Source organism: Heterodontus francisci, chromosome 24 (genome assembly GCF_036365525.1).
Source record: "Heterodontus francisci isolate sHetFra1 chromosome 24, sHetFra1.hap1, whole genome shotgun sequence".
NCBI lineage: Eukaryota > Metazoa > Chordata > Chondrichthyes > Heterodontiformes > Heterodontidae > Heterodontus > Heterodontus francisci.
This window is the reverse complement of record NC_090394.1, coordinates 74,333,758-74,355,631: the sequence shown is the minus strand read 5'-3', so window position 1 is coordinate 74,355,631 and position 21,874 is coordinate 74,333,758. Positions and strand designations below refer to the sequence as shown.

The following is a 21,874-nucleotide window of genomic DNA, read 5'->3' as shown; positions in this document are numbered from 1 at the left end:
TCAACACCATTCATTGTTATTTTTTAATTCTGCAGTCTATTCTCTATTCTAGGCTAATAATTTGTCCTTTACAGTTTGATAAATTAGCCTTAATTGGAGAATATTTGTTGATTTTCAGGTCTCCCAAGAGACTGCATGTGAATTTGTCTTTGTCTTGTTTATCCTCAAGTGATGATTATTTTGGATGTAGTGATGGCTTGGATTATGCTGCTGGACAGACTGGGAGCAGGGCAAGATAATTTGATGCGTCCTCTTGGGCTCAGTTGAGCTTGGGAAGACATAAGGTGCTGCCCATGTTGATTGGCAATTTATTAAAGCCAGACTTGCATTTATATAGCACTTTTCAGACCTCTGGCCTCTCAAAGCAAGTTACAACCACTGAAGTACTTCTGTCGTGTAGTCACTGTTGTAATGTGGAAAAGGTGGCAGTCAGTTTGCACACAGCGAGCTCCTACTGTTATATATTTGGTTCTTTATGCTGCCATCATAGAGTCTAGTCAGAGAGGTTCTTCGTGTTCAAACATTAATCTTTATTGCATAGTAACTCTATACACTCCACACAAGCCTGTATGTCTCCTTCAAAAACCACGCTGTAACTGTCAAGTCTCTCCCACATGATCTTTCTTCATCGTGGTGGGCGGTAATCTTTACATTGTCAAGAATAACCCTTTGATACCATTATACTACATCTCCCCCAAGTCTCCAGATTCAACCTATGAAATCAATCAGGAGGCTTCTTAACTCTCCCTGATCTTGTCGTCCGATGTAGAAAAATTGGTAGTCTTTCTCTGATCCCTTGTTTCTTGACTTGGACAGGCTGAGGTTTATAGCATGCGATGCTTTTTGAATTTTCAGTTCATCATCTGAGTTGTCTAAATGTATGACTGACTGACTGTTTCTCTGTATTGTATGTTCTTATTTTGGTCTCTTAGCTGTACTGTTTGCCCTTCTGACAACTTTGGTAGGTTTCTTTGTGTTGTACCTTCTGATCCTTGCTTTGCAATCCTGGAAGTTACGTTCAAAGTTTTGTTGTTAAAAGCTCTGATGGCGCTAATCTGCACAGTCAGTAGTGCTAATTGGAAATCTTTTTTTTTACATCAACATAGTTTTAATGGTTCCAACTGCTTGCTCAGCTTCTCCATTTGATTGTGGATACTTAGGAGAGCTTACTAGGCAAACAATCCACATACTTCTGCAACATGCGTCAAATAATCATTTGCACATTGTGGTCCATTGTCAGATACTATCTCATCAGACATACCATGTGTTGTGAAAACTTGTAAAACTGACTACTTCTCAAGATGGATCAAAGTGAAGTAATCACTTTGGTGATGGCGGCACAGTGGTTAGCACTGCAGCCTCACAGCTCCAGGGACCCGGGTTCAATTCTGGGTACTGCCTGTGTGGAGTTTGCAAGTTCTCCCTGTGTCTGCGTGGGTTTTCTCCGGGTGCTCCGGTTTCCTCCCACAAGCCAAAAGACTTGCAGGTTGGTAGGTAAATTGGCCATTATAAATTGTCACTAGTATAGGTAGGTGGTAGGGAAATATAGGGACAGGTGGGGATGTTTGGTAGGAATATGGGATTAGTGTAGGATTAGTATAAATGGGTGGTTGATGGTCGGCACTGACTCGGTGGGCCGAAGGGCCTGTTTCAGTGCTGTATCTCTAATCTAATCTAATCTATAATTAGATAGGATCTTCCCTTAAAGAAAAATAAATCCATCGCCAACCAGTCCCACGGTCTCGTTGGGACTTGGGTCGAAATTAGTGGTTCTCTTTGAGCTTGTCTGTGTACCTGACAATTTTGTTGGACTTGCTTCTTCCTAAGTTCTCTGTCTGTGTAGCACTCCTGTAGGAACTGGCTGCATTTCTCTCTTTGGTAATCTTTTGAGTGACATGGTGGGCTATGCTACGGTATGTGGGCTCTCTGCAGTGCTCAGGGCAAGTTGGGGAATCTCCCACTTTCCGGGCTCCTGGATTATTCTTGTTTATCATCAACTTTATATAATGTCAATAAAAGCTCTTCTATGTAAGAGTTGAGAACTCCTGGTTTCTTAGTGTTTCTAGTATCTGCTTTCCCTTGTATCGAAGCATTGCTTGGAACTTCCCCTTTACTTCAAGTACAATACCGCCTTGGCCATGTAACTGAGTTTCTGTTGGTTGCAGAATGTGAGAGATAGCCACAGCCCTTTATCTGACAGGATCGTCACACTTGCTCTGGCGTAGAATCTGAAATTAGTGATCTCACGCAGAAAACTATTTTAATTGGGCTGCTGCAGGAGGTTGCATAACTTCATTTACCCCTCTATTCTTAACTTCCTTTTAGTGGTTGAGGTGCGAGATTTTATTTTGGCACAAATTACTGAAATGCCCTATTTTTCTGCAATAAAAGCATTCTGCACTAGCAGTGGGACCTTGTTTGCACCACAACCCTGGCAGGGTTTAAAGGGGTATTTTGCGCTCAACACCCCCCCCTGTATCTTTGTAGCTTTTTTCCTGCTGCCTCTTGTTTAACCCTCTGGTGAAGGAACTGAACAGTTACACGGGGCTTCCTGTACCCAAGTCTGTCCTGTCCTCTCTTCTGGGTATAGGACTTCAATCCCAGCTCTATTCATTATAGATTTGGTTCTTTATGCTGCCACCATATAGCATCTAGGCAGAGAGATTCTTAGACTGTAGTGTTTAAACATTAATCTTTATGGCATAGTAACTATATACACTTCACAGTCTCCCCTTCAAAAGCCATGCTGTAGCTGTTCAAGTCTCTCCCACATGATCACTTACCTCATCCTGGTGGGTGGTAATCTTTACATTCTCTCAAGATTAACCCTTTGATACCCTTATACTACATCCACAAACAGGAATGTGATGGTGACTGAGGGATAATTATTATCCAGAACTAGTGTGACTATCCGACCCAGACCTGATATGTCGGGTCAGGCTGGACAGTGCTGCCTTACTCCGGGAAGTAATCTTCAACTGAACATTCAGGATGTCAAGGCAGGAAATGTGCAGTCTGCACTCTGCAGTAAAGCCTGGCTATCCGACTACATGTGTCAGGTTCGGGTTCGGCATTTTAAAAAAATTAAAGGACTCTGGCCCAGGTTGGATTTTAATTTTATGCCAGAACACCGGGGAGATCTTTTACATTCACCTGAGGGCAGGCAGGGTCTCTTAACATCTCATCTGAAAGACTGTACCTCTGACAGCACAACACCCTCAGTACTGCAATGGAGTGACTGCCTAGATTTTTGTGCTCAACTCATGGAGTGGGACTTGAACTCAACTTTCTGACTCAGATATGAGTGTGCTACCCACTGAGCCACAGCTAACGCTGCTCCCTTTTGATAACTACTTGATATTTTATCTCATTTTTCCACTCCCCAGAACTGCTTCGAGCTTTTCAATCCCAGCCACAAAGGCCAGGTAATCAAAGCGTGCAAGACTGAAGCTGATGGGCGGGTGGTCGAAGGCAATCACGTGGTTTACAGAATATCTGCACCTACACCAGAGGAAAAAGATGAGTGGATAAAATCAATCAAGTATGTAAATAGGTTTGGGTGTGGTCTTTGAAACTTTTTTTTTTAAAAAGAAAATCAAAGGACAAGGGACAAAAATGTCAGAACAACCTTAGTACTGGATCACATTTTAAACTTGTGTATATACACCATGGAAAGGAAAAACTTGCAGGCCTCTGGGGAAGGAGCAGGACAGCTCTTTGATAGCACTGGTAGAGGTATAGTGGGTGGAAAGAACTGGTGTACCATTCCATGAGATCAGGCATAACCGGTTACGTATATCTTTGCTTACATTTACTCTAATGCAACTCTGCAACTAATTAATTGACTGCACTCTTATTTGGCTACTTGGATGGACCTCTAACTTGTAGGTTATTCAGTGCTGCCTTTATTAACAGGTGGAGCTGCCACAGAAACCAGTTCTGCTAGTGAATACGGAGCAGTTTAAGATTATGACAAACTGAGGACAGGGGTTAGAAGAAATCTCTATACAGAGGGTTGGGGGTGGTCGAAACAGAGACCATTGTATCTTTTAATGTGAAAGGGGATAAATAATTGAAGCAGTGGAAGGATACAGGGCTGTGTGAGAGTGGGATGTGTTTAGGATTGCTCTACTAAAGATCATAGATTGACCAGCCTTGTGCTGTAGACTTCTGTCGTTCAGTTGGATGTATATGCTTGTATTCAAGTGATTAAAAAGGCAAACTTACCATGAATAATCCTGTCCTTTAGCAGGTGGTGCTTCTGCAGGAAGCGGTTCATCTTTCCCTACCTTTTTTGGTTTTCCTGCATTACTCAAATCAGGTGTAATTAGAGTGTATTCATGAAGGTGGTGTTGGTGCCTACTGCATGAAAGTATTTGGATGCAAGTTTCAAACAACTAGCTAGCAAATGTAAATAACAATCGGAGCACAAGCAGGCCATTCAGCCCTTTGAGGCTGCTCCACCACTCAATACGATCACGGTTGATCTACCTCAACTCCATATTCTCACTGCAATACTAACCTATTTGTGTCGACTTTATGGTACAGTGCTAGCACTTTGTAGTATGACTGCACCTTAAATCATCTCACCAGGAAAACAAGGTTTGGCCAAAATATGTTCTGCCCCACTTTTTAGTAATGCTTTATAAAAGCCAAGGGGTCTGTTCAGAGACCATTCAGTCCATCTGGCAGGAGTGTTCGACTTGAGAATAACCAGGGTAATTTATTAACTTCCAACATGTTTAAGAATCTATATGGACTAACCTATTGCCTTTTTTTTTTCCAGAGCCAGTATCAGCAAGGACCCCTTCTATGACATGCTGGCCACTAGGAAAAGGAGAATCGCCAATAAAAAGTAACCATGCCGAAAAGTAGACATACTGGCTTCCAGTTGTCCCTCAGTGCTGAACCACATACCAGTCTTTGGAAGCTTTTTAAAAAAAAAATGAAGGAAGCTACTTAAACTGGGACCTCCCTTGTGAAGTTTATCAGGCATTCCTCTGTCTAGTTTTACAGAAGCCTTGATTTTTTAAAAAAGTGTTAAAACAGAACCTTCAACCGATGCAATCTGCAGCTGTGTGAAATTCTGTTGCTACAAATTTTTAAAAAAAAATTTGCACAGAAAATAGTTTCTATCTAGGGGTAAATATGACGTAGCACCCCTGACTCAGCTGGCCTGAGGCTGGAGTGCAGGAGGTTGGATGACTGTTTTGCAAAAAAAAGAGCTGCATCTACACAAGGAAAAACAATTGTTTCTATAACATTTTTTTATGTTTATCAATTTATATTCAAAAATTGTAATCAAGTATTAATTTGAAAGGCCATAAAGATAATAAACAGCTGTAAAATACTTTGAATATTGCTAGAATGAGTAAAACTATATAGAAAGAAAAAGCAGAGCATTAATCATTCTTGTTACAACCAGCCAACCATGGATTAGTGCTGTTTTTGGCACAAGTGGGAAGTGGAACCAAGTGCTGGCTGTTCTCACCAAGAATGATCCTAATTTAATATATAATCTGCACTATAACATGGTATTTGTATATTTATTTTTAGTGCATTTGCAAAATGTTTGTATTGTAATTGTTTAAAAAATCTAAACCTTAAGTTATGTGTAAATATTGTACAGGTTTCATGTTTTGTTGATAAAGTATTATGATACATGTTAAGACTCTTGTCAATGGCCTGCAGAAATAAAACCTATTACAGCTGGGGGAAAAAAAGCTCCCTTTGGAAGATGTTCTCCATATCTCCCTCTTTCAGCCCTACAACCCTCAGCTGCTGTTCCTTCAATTCTCCTTCTTGAAAATCCCTGATTTCCATATCACCACCGCTGGCAGCTGTGCCTTCAGCTGCCTAGGCCCCAAGTACTGGAATTCCCTCCCCAAACCCAACTCTGACAAAACTTTTAGTCACTTGTCCCATGTCACTGTGTCAATGTTTGATAACACTCCTGTGAAGCAGCTTGGGATGTTTTACTGCGTTACAGTTGTTATATAAATTCAGGTAGTTGTATAAAGCCTATATCAATTTAGAACAAACCAGGAAATGTAAAGCAGAGGCAGCAAGGACCATGACTAAATATGTTATTGGTTGCAGATAATCAACTTGAAGACTAGGCAGAAACCAACATTATAGCTGTTTTGAGAAACATAGTAGGGATGCTATAATCCTTAATAGATGCTGAAGGAGTTATGGTCTGGCTCTTGAAAACATGGATGTCATCAGACTACACTCCATAAAATCTCTTGCTTTCTGCCCTTGCAGAGATAAATAAATCCAGGTCTAATACTTACCAACTGTAGCTGATTATATAGAGGAACTTAGGTAGGATTTCCACTACCTATTCAGTGTATCTGATGGCAGAAAATGCAACACATGAAACCAGATTTGTACAGGCTAAAACAATTAAATTTATTTACACTTAAATAACATAGAAGATATAGGCACCATTCGTAAAGTACAGCAGGACATCTGATACACATTAGAATGTCCATTTAGAGAGAGTTGTTTTCAGCTTTTAATTGCAAGAGACTGTAAAAAGATAGTTATATTTCTTAGATAGGGAGTTTCACAAAACATAGAAGTCAGACACCCTTTAGAAATCCAGAACTAAGTCATAGAAACAGCAATCGTTAAAGAAAGTAGTTTACTGACTTAGAAATCCAGAAAATCTATATCACCCAATGATAGATGGGGAACCTTTACAATGGAATCAGAACTCACGACAATGATTGGAGTAACATCTATAAAATGGAGAGAGGTAAGAGAAACTGGAGATGCAAGAAGGATCACCCATTAGACAACAGTTTTTTCTTGTATTATATGGGTCATGAAATAAGAATGCAGATAGAATGTGGTTGTTGGAGTGCTGTAATTGAATAGCAACTGCACTTCATTTGCATTTATAAGGCCTTTCATTGCAAAACACTTTACATAATGAATTTGAAGTAGAATGTATTTTTGTTAACCTATCAAATATATGTACAGTTATAAGTGAAAGAATGAAAGTAAAAGTATACTTTGGCCAGACAAGATTAAATATTAGAATATGTATTCAACGATACTTTTAACCGCATCTCTCGCAAATACTTGGGAGTAAATGCAAATGGACAAATTTAATATCTATACATACCCATGTATAAAACTAATCATTAATGTTCTTAACACAAAGCTGAGTCATCTACCTCCATAACTGACCGCAAAAAAGCATACTTTTAAAATTTTCAGTACATCAATCCACTGAAATGGTTTCTAATCAAAGTATGCTTCAGGGTAAGGTTTTGTTGCTCCCAAGAAATAAACAAATTTAGTGCGATCCTAGGTCTGAAAACTGAAATCAAATTTGTGTTTTATTTAAAACAATGATCACATTCATAAAGCTTACGGACTATAAGAATGCCGATTTCTAGACTATTGTCCTATCATGCCACACTGGTCCCGTTTCTCGGTAATCAATGTTACATTACCTACCTTTGGGTTGGTCCCTTTAGTTCTTTGAATGTAGTGCAGCTTCTAAATGCAAATACAATAGGACACAGACAACAGCAAAGTATCAAGTTCTATTGATGACATGATCCTTCTCTTCATCCCTGCTGAACTCAGACCCTTGTTCTGGCAATGTTCCCGTTCTTTCAAGAAGTAGAAGTGGTTGAGACCAAATTGACACACAAAGGTGAACCATAAGGAGGCTCAGTGTACCAACTCAAAGATAAAGGGGTAAAGCAGGTTTGCACCTGCATGCTTTTTACTAGTTGCAGAAATCAGTCACACTTGTGTTAGGAGATACTAATGAGTACTTACAAAGATAATCTTGGCGCAGCATCACCTGTCAACGGAAAAACACCTTACTCCTATATCTGATACCGAAAGCAATTGACTTTTGAACTGCTGACTGAACCTCAGGTTCAGGAGCTTTGTGGATAGTGACAGTGATAATTCTACCCTCTAAGAACCCTGATGTCTCCTCCTCAGATAAATGAGCTGGTGCAACACTTCACCCGTCCAATGCATCTCTGGGTAATCCTTCCCATTAATGTTAATCCACCTCCAAGTAATTCCAGGTCTCATGTGGAGCCATGAGACTGCTTCCTCAACAGCGTGACAGCAGAAACCCATGATTTTTCTGTTTGGCATTCCTGCCATCTTAACTGCTTCCTCCGATACCAAGCTCAGAGCCGTTGAAAGCCTCGGCAAAGTGCAAACAAAGCAATGGAAGTATTTGTGACAGAGGATTTATGGCTATCTATGCAAGTCCTGACTGCAGGTGCCAGCATGAATCAGAGGCCAAAACCTAGACAACTGGCAACAAAAACACAGCAACCCATGAAAATCTTTGCACAAAGAGACAGGAAATCTTAGCTGCTATGTTAATTCTGTAAAAAAAAAGTACGACACTACTAAGGGTTTTCTCACAACCTCCTGACTTTGCTGTTGGGAATGAGAAACAAAAGGGTACGTGCTCCAGAATGAGGACAGATATACATGAAGGAAGCATTTCAGAGAGCCTGCACAGGCACAAGGGGCCAAATCATCGTCTCCTGTGCTGTACGACTCCACATGCATAGATTTCAAGACAATATCCCTTGGTACCTTAGCCCCAATACATATAGGAAGAATAGTCTATATCCATGCATAATTTAATTTGTAATTTCACCTGCATAAAGAATTGAAATATGCCAAAGCAGAGGCAGAAAGTCCAGACAGGTTTTAACCCAGGCAGATACACCAAAGCTTGCACTTTTGCAAAGATCAGACGAGCATGAATTTACTCCCTTATCTGCCTTTTGGATAGAGTCGAGAGAAATTCTTTGCAGGCTGTGCCAAAGAAGTGGCTGCACCATGAGGAATAGCAGCTCCAAAAGTTGCTGGGGATCTGCTTGCTGATGCTGGAGGTTAACTTCTAAAAAAAAACATACTTTTATCTGGTGGATTGTTTGTGCTTTAAAACAATAGAAAGAACCATAGGGGTCGAATACAATTGGGGAGACAGTTCCCCAATATGGGGAGATAAAAGGATTTCAATCATGACAAATTATTCCCGGGGAAAAAACCTCTTTTGGTTAATGCTCTTTATGCTGCCTTTTTTTTTTTGGTTGAAAATACTACGGATCAGCAGAAAGTTAAAAAGTGAATTGAGGCAAAATTCAAGTTTGGGGAATGGGAAGCATGCTATCAAAAGGAATCTTAGTATTACACAATATCCTGTATGCGCTTTGAAAAAAGGCAGCTGGAGGCTCCTTCCACTGGCACTGTTGCTAAATACACCATGTCGGGTAGATACTGAGCCACACAGACCCAGGTACAATCTTTGGCTTGTGCGGAGTTAGCAAAATCACAGCAGAACACCAGTGTGGGTACTGCCATTACTTTCAGTGCCCCAAACTAGGGGCAGGATCCATTATGGTCCCCATGGTTGAACACCCTGGTCACGTAGACTGTTGAGGTTTAGACACAAAGGATGGAATTTTAGCAGGGTTACTTTAGGGGGAGTCCTTGGAGAATGGCATGCTTCTGTCTCATCCAGAATTCATGGAGAGCTCAAACTTTAGCAGTAAAAATTAAATATCAAGTCAGAAAAGCCAGTAAAGCTGTCACTAAACAACTTTTACCTGCTGCAATTTAAACAAAGCAAAAGCAACTGATAGATTAAAAGGAAAAAAAATAGAAGCACAGAGCAAAACTGAAAGGGAAGTCATCTGGGGAGGTACTTCTGATTTATGAAGATAAAAGTTCTGAATACACAATGCTCCTCACCCCAAAAACATACAGCCTTGAACTAGAGTATAAGGAGATGCTGCTCTTTTGGCTACTTTAACTGTATACGGATGTTAACTAGCACACTGTGAAAGCAAATGCATTAACACGTTGCGTTATACACATTTCTTTTCAGCTTTACTTCATGTTTGTACATTCTACAAATTTCACATGCTACAGTACAATATGGGAAGATGGTGGTTTATCCATCCAAAAAGTCTCTTGACCAACCCAATTAATTAAACTTAAACATACCTCAGTACAGCTCTGAACCACACACACTTTTTGTAAGAATCACAAGGATTACATTTTTGTTTTGACTTGTTTTCCTGATACAGGACCAAAGTTGAAATAGCTGGTATCACAGTTTGAGTGTGTCTCGTTTTTAATATAATTCACAGGATCAATTTCTGTCTGTAACTAGAAACATTTAAAGTGACTGTTTATGGTCAATAAAAGGGTAGGAAGCACCTAATGTGCAAGAAAAGGCAAATGCTACATTGCAGATCAAGCTCAGCATAAATACATACCGAGATTCTTTGCAATTACACTAGGGCAGGGGATTCACTTCTTCAATGGTCAAGATTAAATGACATTTAAAAAAAATATACCATATGTACATATCAGTATAGTTTTGCCCTGGGAATATTTTAAAAATTCAGTTGTACAAAGTGTACACCAATTTAGAACTGTAATATTTAGAATTTACTCTAAAGCCCTTTTGTTACACAAATTATAACTTGAAAACTATTCATAGCTAAATTAATTATGAAATTAAAAACTTGAGAACTGGAACAAATGCTCAAAATGTGGTATTCTAGGTTCATGGAATTTTGAAAGTCGTTAAAAAAAATAAGTTTCTAGTTTCAGACAGTAACCCAGTACAGATAAGTCACTGTTAAGATTTCTCTCAAGTCTAAACTATTCTGCTTCTACTCTTATGACTGTTTTGTTCTTGAAAAACTTTGGGTTCGCAAAATAAAATTTAGTGCTCGGTTTATTAAAACAAACCAATGATTTCACAGTCTGTTGCACTATTCCTGCATTCCAAGTAGCCATTTCCTGGTCCTATTCTTTTTTTTTTGCACCAGTTTGCACCCGATATTTAACCACTAAAAATTACACATAACACATGAGTAGTAATCAAACCTGAGTCTGTGGCTGAGCAGCATTCGAGTCTTTTAAAAAAAAATTCCAGGGTGACCATTTATAAATTACAGTTATTTATACAGTATTTGTACAGTGTTCATCAAGGAACAGAAACTAACAATCCATTTAGGATTTTTCACTAAATGTGTAAATAAAAAAAATTTCCCCCAAGAAGAAAACTAAAGTTTTCCCACCCGGTTGGTAAAATTCTGTACAGTATTATAAGGAATAAAGCACCACATTCTGGATCCCGAAGTGTGAGTTCTTCGAAGGTTTCACGTTTTGTGGAGATAGTTTAACCCCTTCACGTATCTGAACGAAAACAGAAAAGATGACGTAATTAGACTCCGTTCTAACTAAAACGGTGAAAGCAGTTTGACTATACACCAGTTCTCTTTGTGAGTCAAGTGTGGAATCTTTCCGAAATTCTTGCTACTTGCTGGATCTAAAGGCATGATACAAATGTAGGAGCCAAATGACTCGCTCATCTCAACACGGCCACTGGTGGAAAAAACAAAAAACAGTAAAACCCGGGAGTTTCCTCCGTGCCATACTGCCCTGCAATATCAGACTGCAGATGTGCTAACCAAGGAGTCTGCACAAATGAGCAGCATTTGCACAAGTTAAGAATCTTATGTTTAACTTCTTGAAATTTTTGTTTGATTCATTAATAGAAATTAAGCGCAAAGAAATTGGTAAAGGTTAAAAACTGAAATAAAAGGAAACATTGGAGCCAGTGAAAAGTCCCAAAGATGACATGATATGAAGTTTTTTGTATTCTTTCATGGGATACGAGTGTCACTGGCAAGGCCAGCATTTGTTACCGATCCCTAATTGCCCTTGAGAAGGTGGTGGTGAGCTGCCTTCTTGAACCAAGTTCCCAAAGGATTACAAATATACAAAATAAATGATTCTTTTGTGTTCACAGAGACCATAGACAGAAGGTAAAATGTTCCAGGAAGGGAGGTGGTGTAGGAAGCACTAAAACAGAAATTTCAAATACGGCGATCATACATAGGCTAAGGAAGTTAAAGGAAAACAAGACATTGGGCTTCTAGGAGTTATCTAAAGCATTAAACCCAAGAGAAATACCTAGAGTAATAAGCTAAAAAATACACTGGGTAACGAGAGCCCTCAGATGACAAAAACACGCACCAATTCAGATCAGCACTGCATCTCTCCTCATCAAACATTAACACTCCGTGTGATCACTCATTTAAATGAACGAGTAAGAGAGTTATCATCATTAACTTAACACCAGTAGGAATACTGACCAGTCAGTTCTATTTTGATGCTTTTGGTCAATTTGTTTTTGAAGTACTTGATCCATATCCCTGAAGGCTATCCATAGCAAACAGATTGGTGGCTTCAGTTATGAGTAAAGTCTAGAAAAACTGCGGCTCTTTCCATTAAGAGCAGAGAAGGTTAAGAGCTGCATTGGATAAGGTAAATAAGAAAAAAGTACTTTGCTTGGTAGGTCAGAAACTAGAGGGCATAAATTTAAGATCACCAAAAGAACAAAGGGAGAGGTTAGGAGAAATGTTTTTACACAGAAGGTTGTTAGGACATTAAAAAAAAATCATGGATTTTGTTTCCACCACTACTATTAAAAGGAAAATGGATAAATGTTTAACTGCGTTTGTTGACAACGCAACTACTAAGTGGCGTAGTACTGGCACATGCGCAAATGCAGCCTCATCCACTGAAACGTCACTGTCTACGACATCTCAGGTGGCTGCCAGTAACAAAGACGGTGCTGCTCAATTTGACAGAAAAAGTGAATTAAACCCAAACCCCTCAATGGCTGTGATCACTGCCACCATCCCATCCCCAACAGTACCTCGCTCACTCCCGCCATCGCTGTTTCTCTTCGGTGCTCCTTCCCGCGCACATCTGCTCGTTCCCTGCCTGCCTCCCTCCCCCCTCAACTGCTCTCACTCTGCCAGAGGAGTGGGGGAACTGGCGAGGAAGGATGGAGTGGCCGAGGGGGAGGGGAAGCAGCGAGGCAGGATGGAGCGGCTGAGGGGAAGAAGCGGCAAGGTGGGATGGAGCGACCTGGGGGGGGGGGGGGGGGGAGGGGGCGGTGAGCAGCGAGGCAGCGGGAAATTGAAAGTGGCGATAAAGGCGGGGATGGCAGGAGAGTGGGGTACCTTTAGAGGGAATGGAGGAGGTCATCACAGCTATTGAGGGGTGAAGACGTCATTGTGTGGTGACATCAGCGTGCACATCTGCACATTCATACTGGCGAACTGGCAAATGCTCCCACACAGTGAAGTTGCCCGCGATCGCTCTGCGCATGCTCTGTGTTGTCAGGAGTCACTCCATAAATATTTTAAAAAGAAACATTTCAAAGGGCAGGGGAATGGGGGCTAAGTGGATAGCTGTGTTAGAGAGATGACAGAGGAAAAACCAGTTTAAGGGCAACCCTTGAAAATCCAATTAAACCACGTCTACTGGCTCAACCCCACAGCTGACTTGGTTACTTCCTCAAAATTTTAAGAGGTTATTAAGATTTCACCTCTCACTTACAAAACTTGCCTGACTACTCTCTATGTTACCTGCATACTTTAGATGCTTGGATAAAGTATTCTATACAACACCCTCAAGCATTTTAATCATTATGGGTGTTTCAGCAACAAAGCTGTAATTGCTAGGTTTCTAACTTCCGTCTTTATGTAACATCAGGACATTTATCAGTCCTTAAGCATAATTCCAATATTTGTAGAGCTATGGAAAAATATCAACCATGGCATCTCTCACTTCCTCCTTTAGTTCCTTAAGGATTTTAGGATGAATCCCATCTGGCCCAGGAACCTACAGGATACTTAATCTTCCAATTTCTGCACAGAATATTTTTTCTGATCTCTACGTGTTATGAAACACTTGGTAACATTCACAACGGCTGGACTCTGTCTACAGTCTGTCCTCCTTAAGGGGGATTGAAGATTCTATTTGATGCATCATCCAGAATCTCATGCATTAGTTTTCCCCAGTTGACTCTATAACTTACCCTTTGATCTTCGATCTACTATCAATGTAGCTTTAAAGCCTTTACAGCCCTTTGTTGTTGATCCATTTTTCTCTTTCTTTTTCTAACACTTTATTCAGTTAATCCTTAATCTCATTTCCCCGCACTTGTACATTTTACAACATTGCTGCTCGTTTTCAGGTTCCTTCAAATCTCCTATTAAACTACGGTGGTCTAGGTCCTGCTGTGTTTAACCTTATAATAAGACTTTTCCTCCTCAGGCTGTTTTATAGCCTTAAATAACTTGGATTTTCCTCTCAGCGGGTCTGGCAGCATCTGTGGAAAGAGAAGCAGAGTTAACGTTTCGGGTCAGTGGCCGAAACGTTAAACTGACCCGAAACGTTAACTCTGCGTCTCTTTCCACAGATGCTGCCAGACCTGCTGAGTGGTTCCAGCATTTCTCGTTTTTATTTCAGATTTCCAGCATCCGCAGTATTTTGCTTTTATTATATTGGATTTTCCTCTGTTCTATTTTCAAGTCTGGTCAGCTTATTAATTTTCCTCAAGACTCATCGCAACACTTCAAATTACATTTCCACCAGTTCACTGTTTTTGGCTCTACTACAAAGTTCTCTAGATCTTAATCTGAAACAGGGTCTGGTACAAGAAAATTTCCTATAAATTCATGAGTTTTTTCCCATTGTTTTTAATTACTAACCTGTATAAAAGTTTCTCTTACATGCAGGCTTACTGGGTTTTCTGCTCTTCACATCTCTTTTCACCAATCTGCAAAAAATATAACCATCAATTTCACATGCTTACAGTTTTCTCCACACATGGCCCATGGTCAATGCAATGTATACAAGTGCATCAGTTTACGAAACACTTGAAATAATGCAACTCACACAGGCAAACATTTTTTTATTTTCTGAACTAAGTGTGCTTCAACAAATTATTATTTCTCAGGGAAGATTTGGGAGTTTTAATTTATAACAGTGTTGAGGAGTATAAGAGTTGGAGAATGGAACATTTGCACTCAACTCTCATCAGCTTTGAACACACACAGGTTGCATAATCTCAGATTTAAAGGAAACATTTTCAGGGCTGTATGTTAAGAGCAGGTCTAATTGGATAGGTCTTTCTAAGAGCCAACATAAACATGATGGGCTGAATGGCCTCCTTTCGGTGCTCATTGATGATTCTTTGAAAAGGTTTCCAATGGGTCTGATATGAAGCAACAACCAGATGATAGCGCAAGTATGCAAGAGAAACTCAATCTGGTATAATAACTGAAAGTGCTGGAAATACACAGCAAGTCTGGCAGCATCAGTGGAGAGAGAAACAGAGTTAACGTTTCAGGTCTGTGACCATTCATCAGAACTGCTTTACAACGGTCCTCGGACTAAAGGCCTGCTACCCGACCCGAATCAGACGGGACTTAACGACATGTGTCGGGTTCGGGTCAGATCGGGCTGGGCCATCTTCCGGGTCCGGCTTTCGGGCTCGGGTCAGGCCAAATCCAGGTCGGGCCAGGCCGGACACACACGGTAAGTGCTCTGCCAGTAAGTATTAAAAATAAAAAACTTAGCTGAGCTGGGAGTCCGGGACAAAACTGAGTCTGCGCAGTGAGCAGACTATGATGTCATCACACATGCGCTGCAGCTTCGTGGAGCTTCCCATTTGGAAGGTAAGTAAAGGGATGGTCGGGTTGGGCTCGGGCGGGGGGTGAAATTGGAGGGACTTGGGCCCGGTCGGGCTCTGGTCCACTGTGGATCATTCGGGGTCTTTTTCCCGACCTGAGCAGGCCTTTACCTCGGATTGCTGCTCTTGCCACATCCTGAGATCCACACTCAGTGCCATGCGCTGCCACATGTACACACTTGACCTCTCTCCAGAAGCACCAACTCACCTTATCTCAAATCTGCTCTGCTCTGCAGTTTCATTTCACCCTTCGTCTTATCCGCGCATTAACAAAAAACTTCTCTTCCTTTCAGATGTTAAGGAACCCAAGTTCCAGCAGCTCGTGAGCCCCTCCAGATCCTACTTCCCCTTCGCTGCTCTCTGACCCCAACCCTTCTCCTAATCTGACCCCTTGCCGCGTATTCACAACACCCTCTGACCTTCCCATCTCTGACGCTGAACGATCGGCACTTAACAAAGGACTCAGTTCTATCTCCTTATATCTCCATCTCAATGAATTTTGCACTCAGTATGAGATTGAGCTCACCTTCCGTTGTCTTCGCTCCGGGCTCACTTTTGACCAGCAGTCCTCCCCCCGTCACACGGACCCTTTCACCCGCCCTCCAGTATTCACCCTCCACCTGGACCCCTCCCACTGGCCTGTTACCCACTCTTGATCTTTTCATTGAAATGCGTCAGCGTGATATCAGCCGTCTCGATTTCTCCACTCCTCGCTCACTCTATCCTGTCTCCCTCCAAACTTGCTGCACTCCATTCTCTTAGGTCTAACCCCAACAATGTGATCAAACCTGCTGACAAGGGTGATGCTGTTGTTGTCTGGCAAACCGACCTCTACCCTGCAGAGGTTGAGCGCCAACTTTCAGACACTTCTTCCTACCTCCCCCTGGACCATGATCTCCACCCCCCCCCCCACCGAACAGCAAGCCACTGTCTCCAGGACTGTCACTGACCTCATCTCCTCCGGAGGTCTTCCCTCTACAGCGTCCAACCTCATAGACCCACAACCCCAGACAGCTCGCTTCTACCTCCTTCCCAAAATTCACAAACAGGACTGTCCTGGTAGACCATCGTTTCAGCCTGCCCATGCCCCACTGAACCCATTTCTTCCTATCTTGACTATCTTTTCTCCCCTGGTCCAGTCTCTTCCCACCTACACCTGTGACTCATTTTTTTATTCGTTTGGGGGATGTGGGTGTTGTTGGCTATGCCAGCATTTATTGCCCATCCCCAATTACTCTTGAGAAGGTGGTGGTGAGATGCCACCTTGAACCGCTGCAGTCCTTGGGGTGTAGGTTCACCAACAGTGCTGTTAGAAGGCAGTTCCAGGATTTTGACCCAGCGACAGTGAAGGAACAGCGATATAGTTCCAAGGCAGGATGGTGTGTGGCTTGAAGGGGAACTTGCAGGTGGTGGTGCTCCCTTGCTGTCCTTGTCCTTCTAGGTGGTAGAGGTCGCGGATTTGGAAGGTACTGTCGAAGCAGCCTTGCTGAGTTGCTGCAGTGCATCTTGTAGATGATGCACACTGTTACCACTGTGTCGATGGTGAGGGCAGTGATTGTTGAAGGTGGTGGATGGTGTGCCAATCAAGTGGGCTGCTTTGTCTTGGATGGTGTCGAGCTTCTTGACTGTTGTTGGAGCTGCACCCATTCAGGCAAGAGGAGAGTATTCCATCACGCTCCTGACCTGTGCCTTGTTAATGGTGGACAGGCACTGGGGAGTCAGGAGATGAGTTACTTGCCAAAGAATTCCCAGCCTCTGATCTGCTCTTGTAGCCAAAGCATTTATGTGGCTGGTCCTGTTCAATTTCTGGTCAATGGTGACCCCCAGGATGTTGATAGTGGGGGATTCAGCAATGGTAATGCCTCTGAATGTTCTCTCTTGTTGGAGATGGTCATTCCCTAGAAATGGTGTGGTGCGAATGTTAGTTGCCACTCATCAGCCCAGCCTGGATATTGTCCAGGTCTTGCTGCATATAGACATGGGTTACTTCAGTATCTGAGCGTGAATGGTGCTGAACATGGTGTAATCATCAGCGAACATCCCCACTTCTGACCTAATGATTGAAAGTCATTGATGAAGCAGCTGAAGATGTTTGGGCCTAAGACACTACCCTGAGGAACTCCTGCAGTGATGTCCTGGGACTGAGATGATTGACCAACAACCACAACCATCTTCCTTTGTGCTAGGTATGACTCCAACAAGCGGAGAGTTTTCCCCTGATTCCCATTAACTCCAGTTTTGCTAGGGCTCCTTGATTCAACACGGTCAAATGCTGCCTTGATGTCAAGGGCAGTCAATCTCGCCTCACCTCTGGAATTCAGCTCTTTTGTACATGTTTGAACCAAGGCTGTAATGAGGTCAGGAACTGAGTGGCCCTGGTGGAACCCAAACTGAACATCAGTGACACCAAAATAAAAGCAAAATACATCAGTGAGCAGGTTATTGCTGAGCAAGTGCCATTTAATAGCACTATCGAGGACCCCTTCCATCACTTTGCTGATGATCGGGAGTAGACTGATAGGGCGGTAATTGGCCGGGTCGGGTTTGTCCTGCTTTTTGTGCACAGGACATACCTGGGCAATCTTCCACGTTGCTGGGTAGATGCCAGTGTTGTAGCTGTACTGGAACAGCTTCGCTCAGGGCACGGCTAGTTCTGGAGCACGTCTTCAGTACTATTGCCGGAATGTTGTCGGGGCCCATAGCTTTTGTAGTATCCAGTGCCTTCAGTCGTTTCTTGATATCACACGGAGTGAATCGAATTGGCTGAAGACTACCATCTGAGATACTGGGGACCTCAGGAGGAGGCAGAGATGAATCATCCACTCGGCACTTCTGGCTGAAGGTGAATGCAAATGCTTCATCCTTGTCTTTTGCACTGAGGTGCTGGGCTCCCCCGTCGTTGAGGATGGGTATGTTTGTGCAGCCTCCTCCTCCTGTCAGTTATTTAATTGTCCACCACCATTCACGACTGGATGTGGCAGAACTGCAGAGCTTTGATCTGATCCGTTGGTTGTGGGATTGCTTAGCCCTGTCTATTACATGCTACTTCTGCTGTTTGGCATGCAAGTAGTCCTGTGCTGTAGTTTCACCAGGCTGACATCTCTTAAGTATGCCTGTTGCTGCTCCTGGCATGCCCTCCTGCACTCTTTATTGAACCAGGGTTGGTCCCCCGGCTTGATGGTAAGGTAGAGTGGAGGATATGCCAGGCCATGAGGTTACAGATTATGGTTGAATGCAATTCTGCTGCTGCTGCTGATGGCCCACAGCGCCTCATGGATGCCCAAGTTTTGAGCTGTGAGATCTGTTCGAAATCTATGCCATTTAGCACGGTGGTAGTGCCACACAGCACGATGGAGGGTCCCCTCAGTGTGAAGATAGGACTTTGTCTCCACAAGGACTGTGCAGTGGACACTCCTACCAATACTGTCATGGACAGGTGCATCTGCGCTAGGTAGATTGATGAGGACGAGGTCAAGTATGTGTTTCCCTCGTTAGTTCCCTCACCACCTGCTGCAGACCCAGTTTCGCAGCTACGTCCTTTACGACTCGGCCAGCTCAGTCAGGAGTGGTGCTACTGAGCCACTCTTGGTGATGGACATTGAAGTCCCCCACCTAGAGGACATTTTGTGCCCTTGCTACCCTCAATTGGTGTTGAACATGGAGAAGCACTGATTCATCAGCCGAGTGGGGGGTGGGGGCGTCAGTAGGTGGTATTCAGCAGGCGGTTTCCTTACCCACGTTTGACCTGATGCCATGACACTTCATGGGTCCAGAGTCAATGTTGAGGACTCCCAGGGCAACTCCCTCCCGACTACATACCACTGTGCCGCCATCTCTGGTGGGTCTGGCCTGCTGGTGTAACAGGACATATCCAGGGACGGTGATGGTGGTGTCTGGAACATTGCCTGCAAGGTATGATTCCATGATTATGACTATGTTAGGCTGTTGCTTGACTAGTCTGTTGGACAGCTCTCCCAATTATGGCACAAGCCCCCAGAAGTTAGTAAGGAGGACTCTGCAGGGTCGACTGGGCTGGGTTTGCCATCGTTGATTCCAATGCCTATGTCGATGCTGGGTGGTCCATGCGGTTTCATTCCCTTTCTTATACTTTGTAGCGGTTTGATACAACTGAGTGGCTTGCTGGGCCATTTCAGAGGGCAGTTAAGAGTCAACCACATTGCTGTGGGTCTGGAGTTACATGTAAGCCAGACCAGATAAGGATGGCAGATTTTCTTCCCTAAAGGACATTAGTGAACCAGATGGGTTTTTACAACAATCGACAATGGTTTCACGATCACCACTAGACTAGCTTTTTTTAAATTCCAGATTTATTCATTGAATTCAAATTCCACGATCTGCCATGGTGGGATTCGAACCCATGTCCTCAGACTGGTAACCCAGAGCATTAGCCCACTACAGGGTTACTAGTCTAGTGACATTACCGCCAAGCCACCGCCCTACGTATTTTGACAGTTTCCTGACCCTAACCGCCTCCTCTTAAAAAGTAAGCAGTTCTGATGAAGGGTCACTGACCTGAAATGTTAACTCTGCTTCTCTCTCCACAGATGCTGCCTGACCTGCTAAGCATTTCCAGCACTTTGTTTTTATTTCAGATTTCCAGCATCTGCAGTATTTTGCTTTTATTAACTCAGTCTGGTGTTTATTTTCCCTGCACGGATCTAAAAGCAACATTGCACTGGTCCGAGCTGGATTCAAGCCCAATTCAATTGCATAAACTTGGCCTGTATTCCCGAGCATAGAAGATTGAGAGGTGATAAGATCAGAGGGAAAGTGTTAAAAATATTCAATGAGGTAGATAGAGACAAACTACTTCCTATGATGAAGGACAAGCGAACATAATGTTAAAATTAGAGCTCGGTCGTTTCCAAGGAAAATCAGGAGGCACTTTTTCACATGCGGTTTAGTGGAATTCTGGAATCTGTGGGTGCTGGGATAATTAAAGCTTTCAAGATTGAGAGCGATAACATTTTTGTCAGGTAACGAACGGCATTAAGGGATATGGAGTTACAGTACAGATTACCCATGATCTATACGAATGGTGGAGCAGGGACGAGGAGCTGAATCTCATCCTCCTGTTCCTAACTCCAGAAAGTAACATTTCGTTTCAGCCAATGTTCCACCTAATCGCCACTTACCAGATAGTAATGTAGATGTTGCTAATCTGAACAAAATATTTGAAAACTTAATCAATATCAAACCATCACAAGCGACCCCATTTCAAAATAATTCGTAAATAAATTAATGTGAACATACCTTCCACCTTGTAGTATCCCTAAAAGAACCAACACTAGTCAAATCATTCCTGTTGTCCATTGGACCATATTCCTTGTAACTGTGTGAACAGTGCTTTTCTCGTACTAGAAAAGGAAATCAAATTCAAATTTACTTCAGCTACTAAAAAATAAAGCTCAAATGTTCTTTTTCAATGACCTCAGTATTTGAGCGTGGATAATAAAAATCAGACAAAGACCAGAGCATGCAGGTTATAATGGAGCAATGTCTCAAGGAAGTATCCTCATGATAACAGATGAAAGTTACAAATAAGATTTGTAAAATCCTCCCTAATCAGAAGAAACGGCCTCTCTCTGGGCCACTGGCAAACAAGATGGTGAGCCCTTCATCTGACAGAACCATACTTGGTGAGTGAGGAACAAGGTCAGGCTGCAGGTGGTTATTCCTTCAATTTGCTGAGTCTAAATGCCAGCAGTGACAAGCTGACAGGTATTGCTGCGCCAGTTCAAATTATCTTTAAAACTTTAAACATTTTAATTGGTGGAATTGGAATGTCTAATCCCAGCACCAGCACTAAAATAAAGGCATATGAACTCTTTCAACAATATCACAACAACATTTCAAAAGGTTATTTGAATACAAATGTAACTAAACATTCAGCTTGCATTTTTAAAAACACTAAACTTCCTGGTTTGTCCTTCAACTGTGGCTCTCCTCAGCAGGTGAGTTTCATCAGTTCTCCACAGGAATCCAGAGCTTTAAATTTCATGGGAAGGACAAACTGGCCGGACAGTTCAATACCTCAGAAACACACCGATGATCAGCCACCCATCTGCAACAGGAAGTGCAGTAACAGAAGGCAACTGCAGGAGGGCAACTTAAAATGATGCTACACATACCACCCAGGCTGTGTAACCCATGTAGCAATCAACAAAACTAACAAGCTTGGAGAGCACTCTAAAGCTCATATCAGTGGATGAAGCGCTGTAGATTTCTCACTGTGCAACTTCTGAGGGCATTGGGCCATTTTAAAGACACGATAGACCG

At 42.5% G+C, this 21,874-nt stretch overlaps 2 protein-coding genes across 5 annotated transcripts in view; one reads left to right on the top strand and one right to left on the bottom strand.

Moving 5' to 3' along the window:
* cyth3a (cytohesin 3a) overlaps window positions 1-6,760 on the top strand; it is a 99,210-nt gene extending 92,450 nt beyond the window's left edge. For all 3 annotated transcript variants that reach the window (XM_068056600.1, XM_068056602.1, XM_068056601.1), the window contains exons 12-13: window positions 3,387-3,541; window positions 4,787-6,760. In XM_068056600.1, the coding sequence (XP_067912701.1) occupies window positions 3,387-3,541; window positions 4,787-4,859 (228 nt within the window). In that variant the 3' untranslated portion in view covers window positions 4,860-6,760. The remainder of the gene's footprint in view (window positions 1-3,386; window positions 3,542-4,786) is intronic.
* Window positions 6,398-21,874, bottom strand: part of usp42 (ubiquitin specific peptidase 42) — a 96,460-nt gene continuing 80,983 nt past the window's right edge. Inside the window, exons 18-21 of one of the 2 annotated variants that reach the window (XR_010977420.1) lie at window positions 20,849-20,952; window positions 14,592-14,659; window positions 12,180-12,337; window positions 6,398-11,217 (exon numbers count right to left, since the gene is read on the bottom strand). Coding sequence is in view for 1 of the 2 variants with exons in the window: in XM_068056596.1 (XP_067912697.1) it covers window positions 14,621-14,659; window positions 20,849-20,952 (143 nt within the window). In the remaining variant the exon portion in view is untranslated. The remainder of the gene's footprint in view (window positions 11,218-12,179; window positions 12,338-14,591; window positions 14,660-20,848; window positions 20,953-21,874) is intronic. The other variant, XM_068056596.1, reaches the window with a different exon arrangement.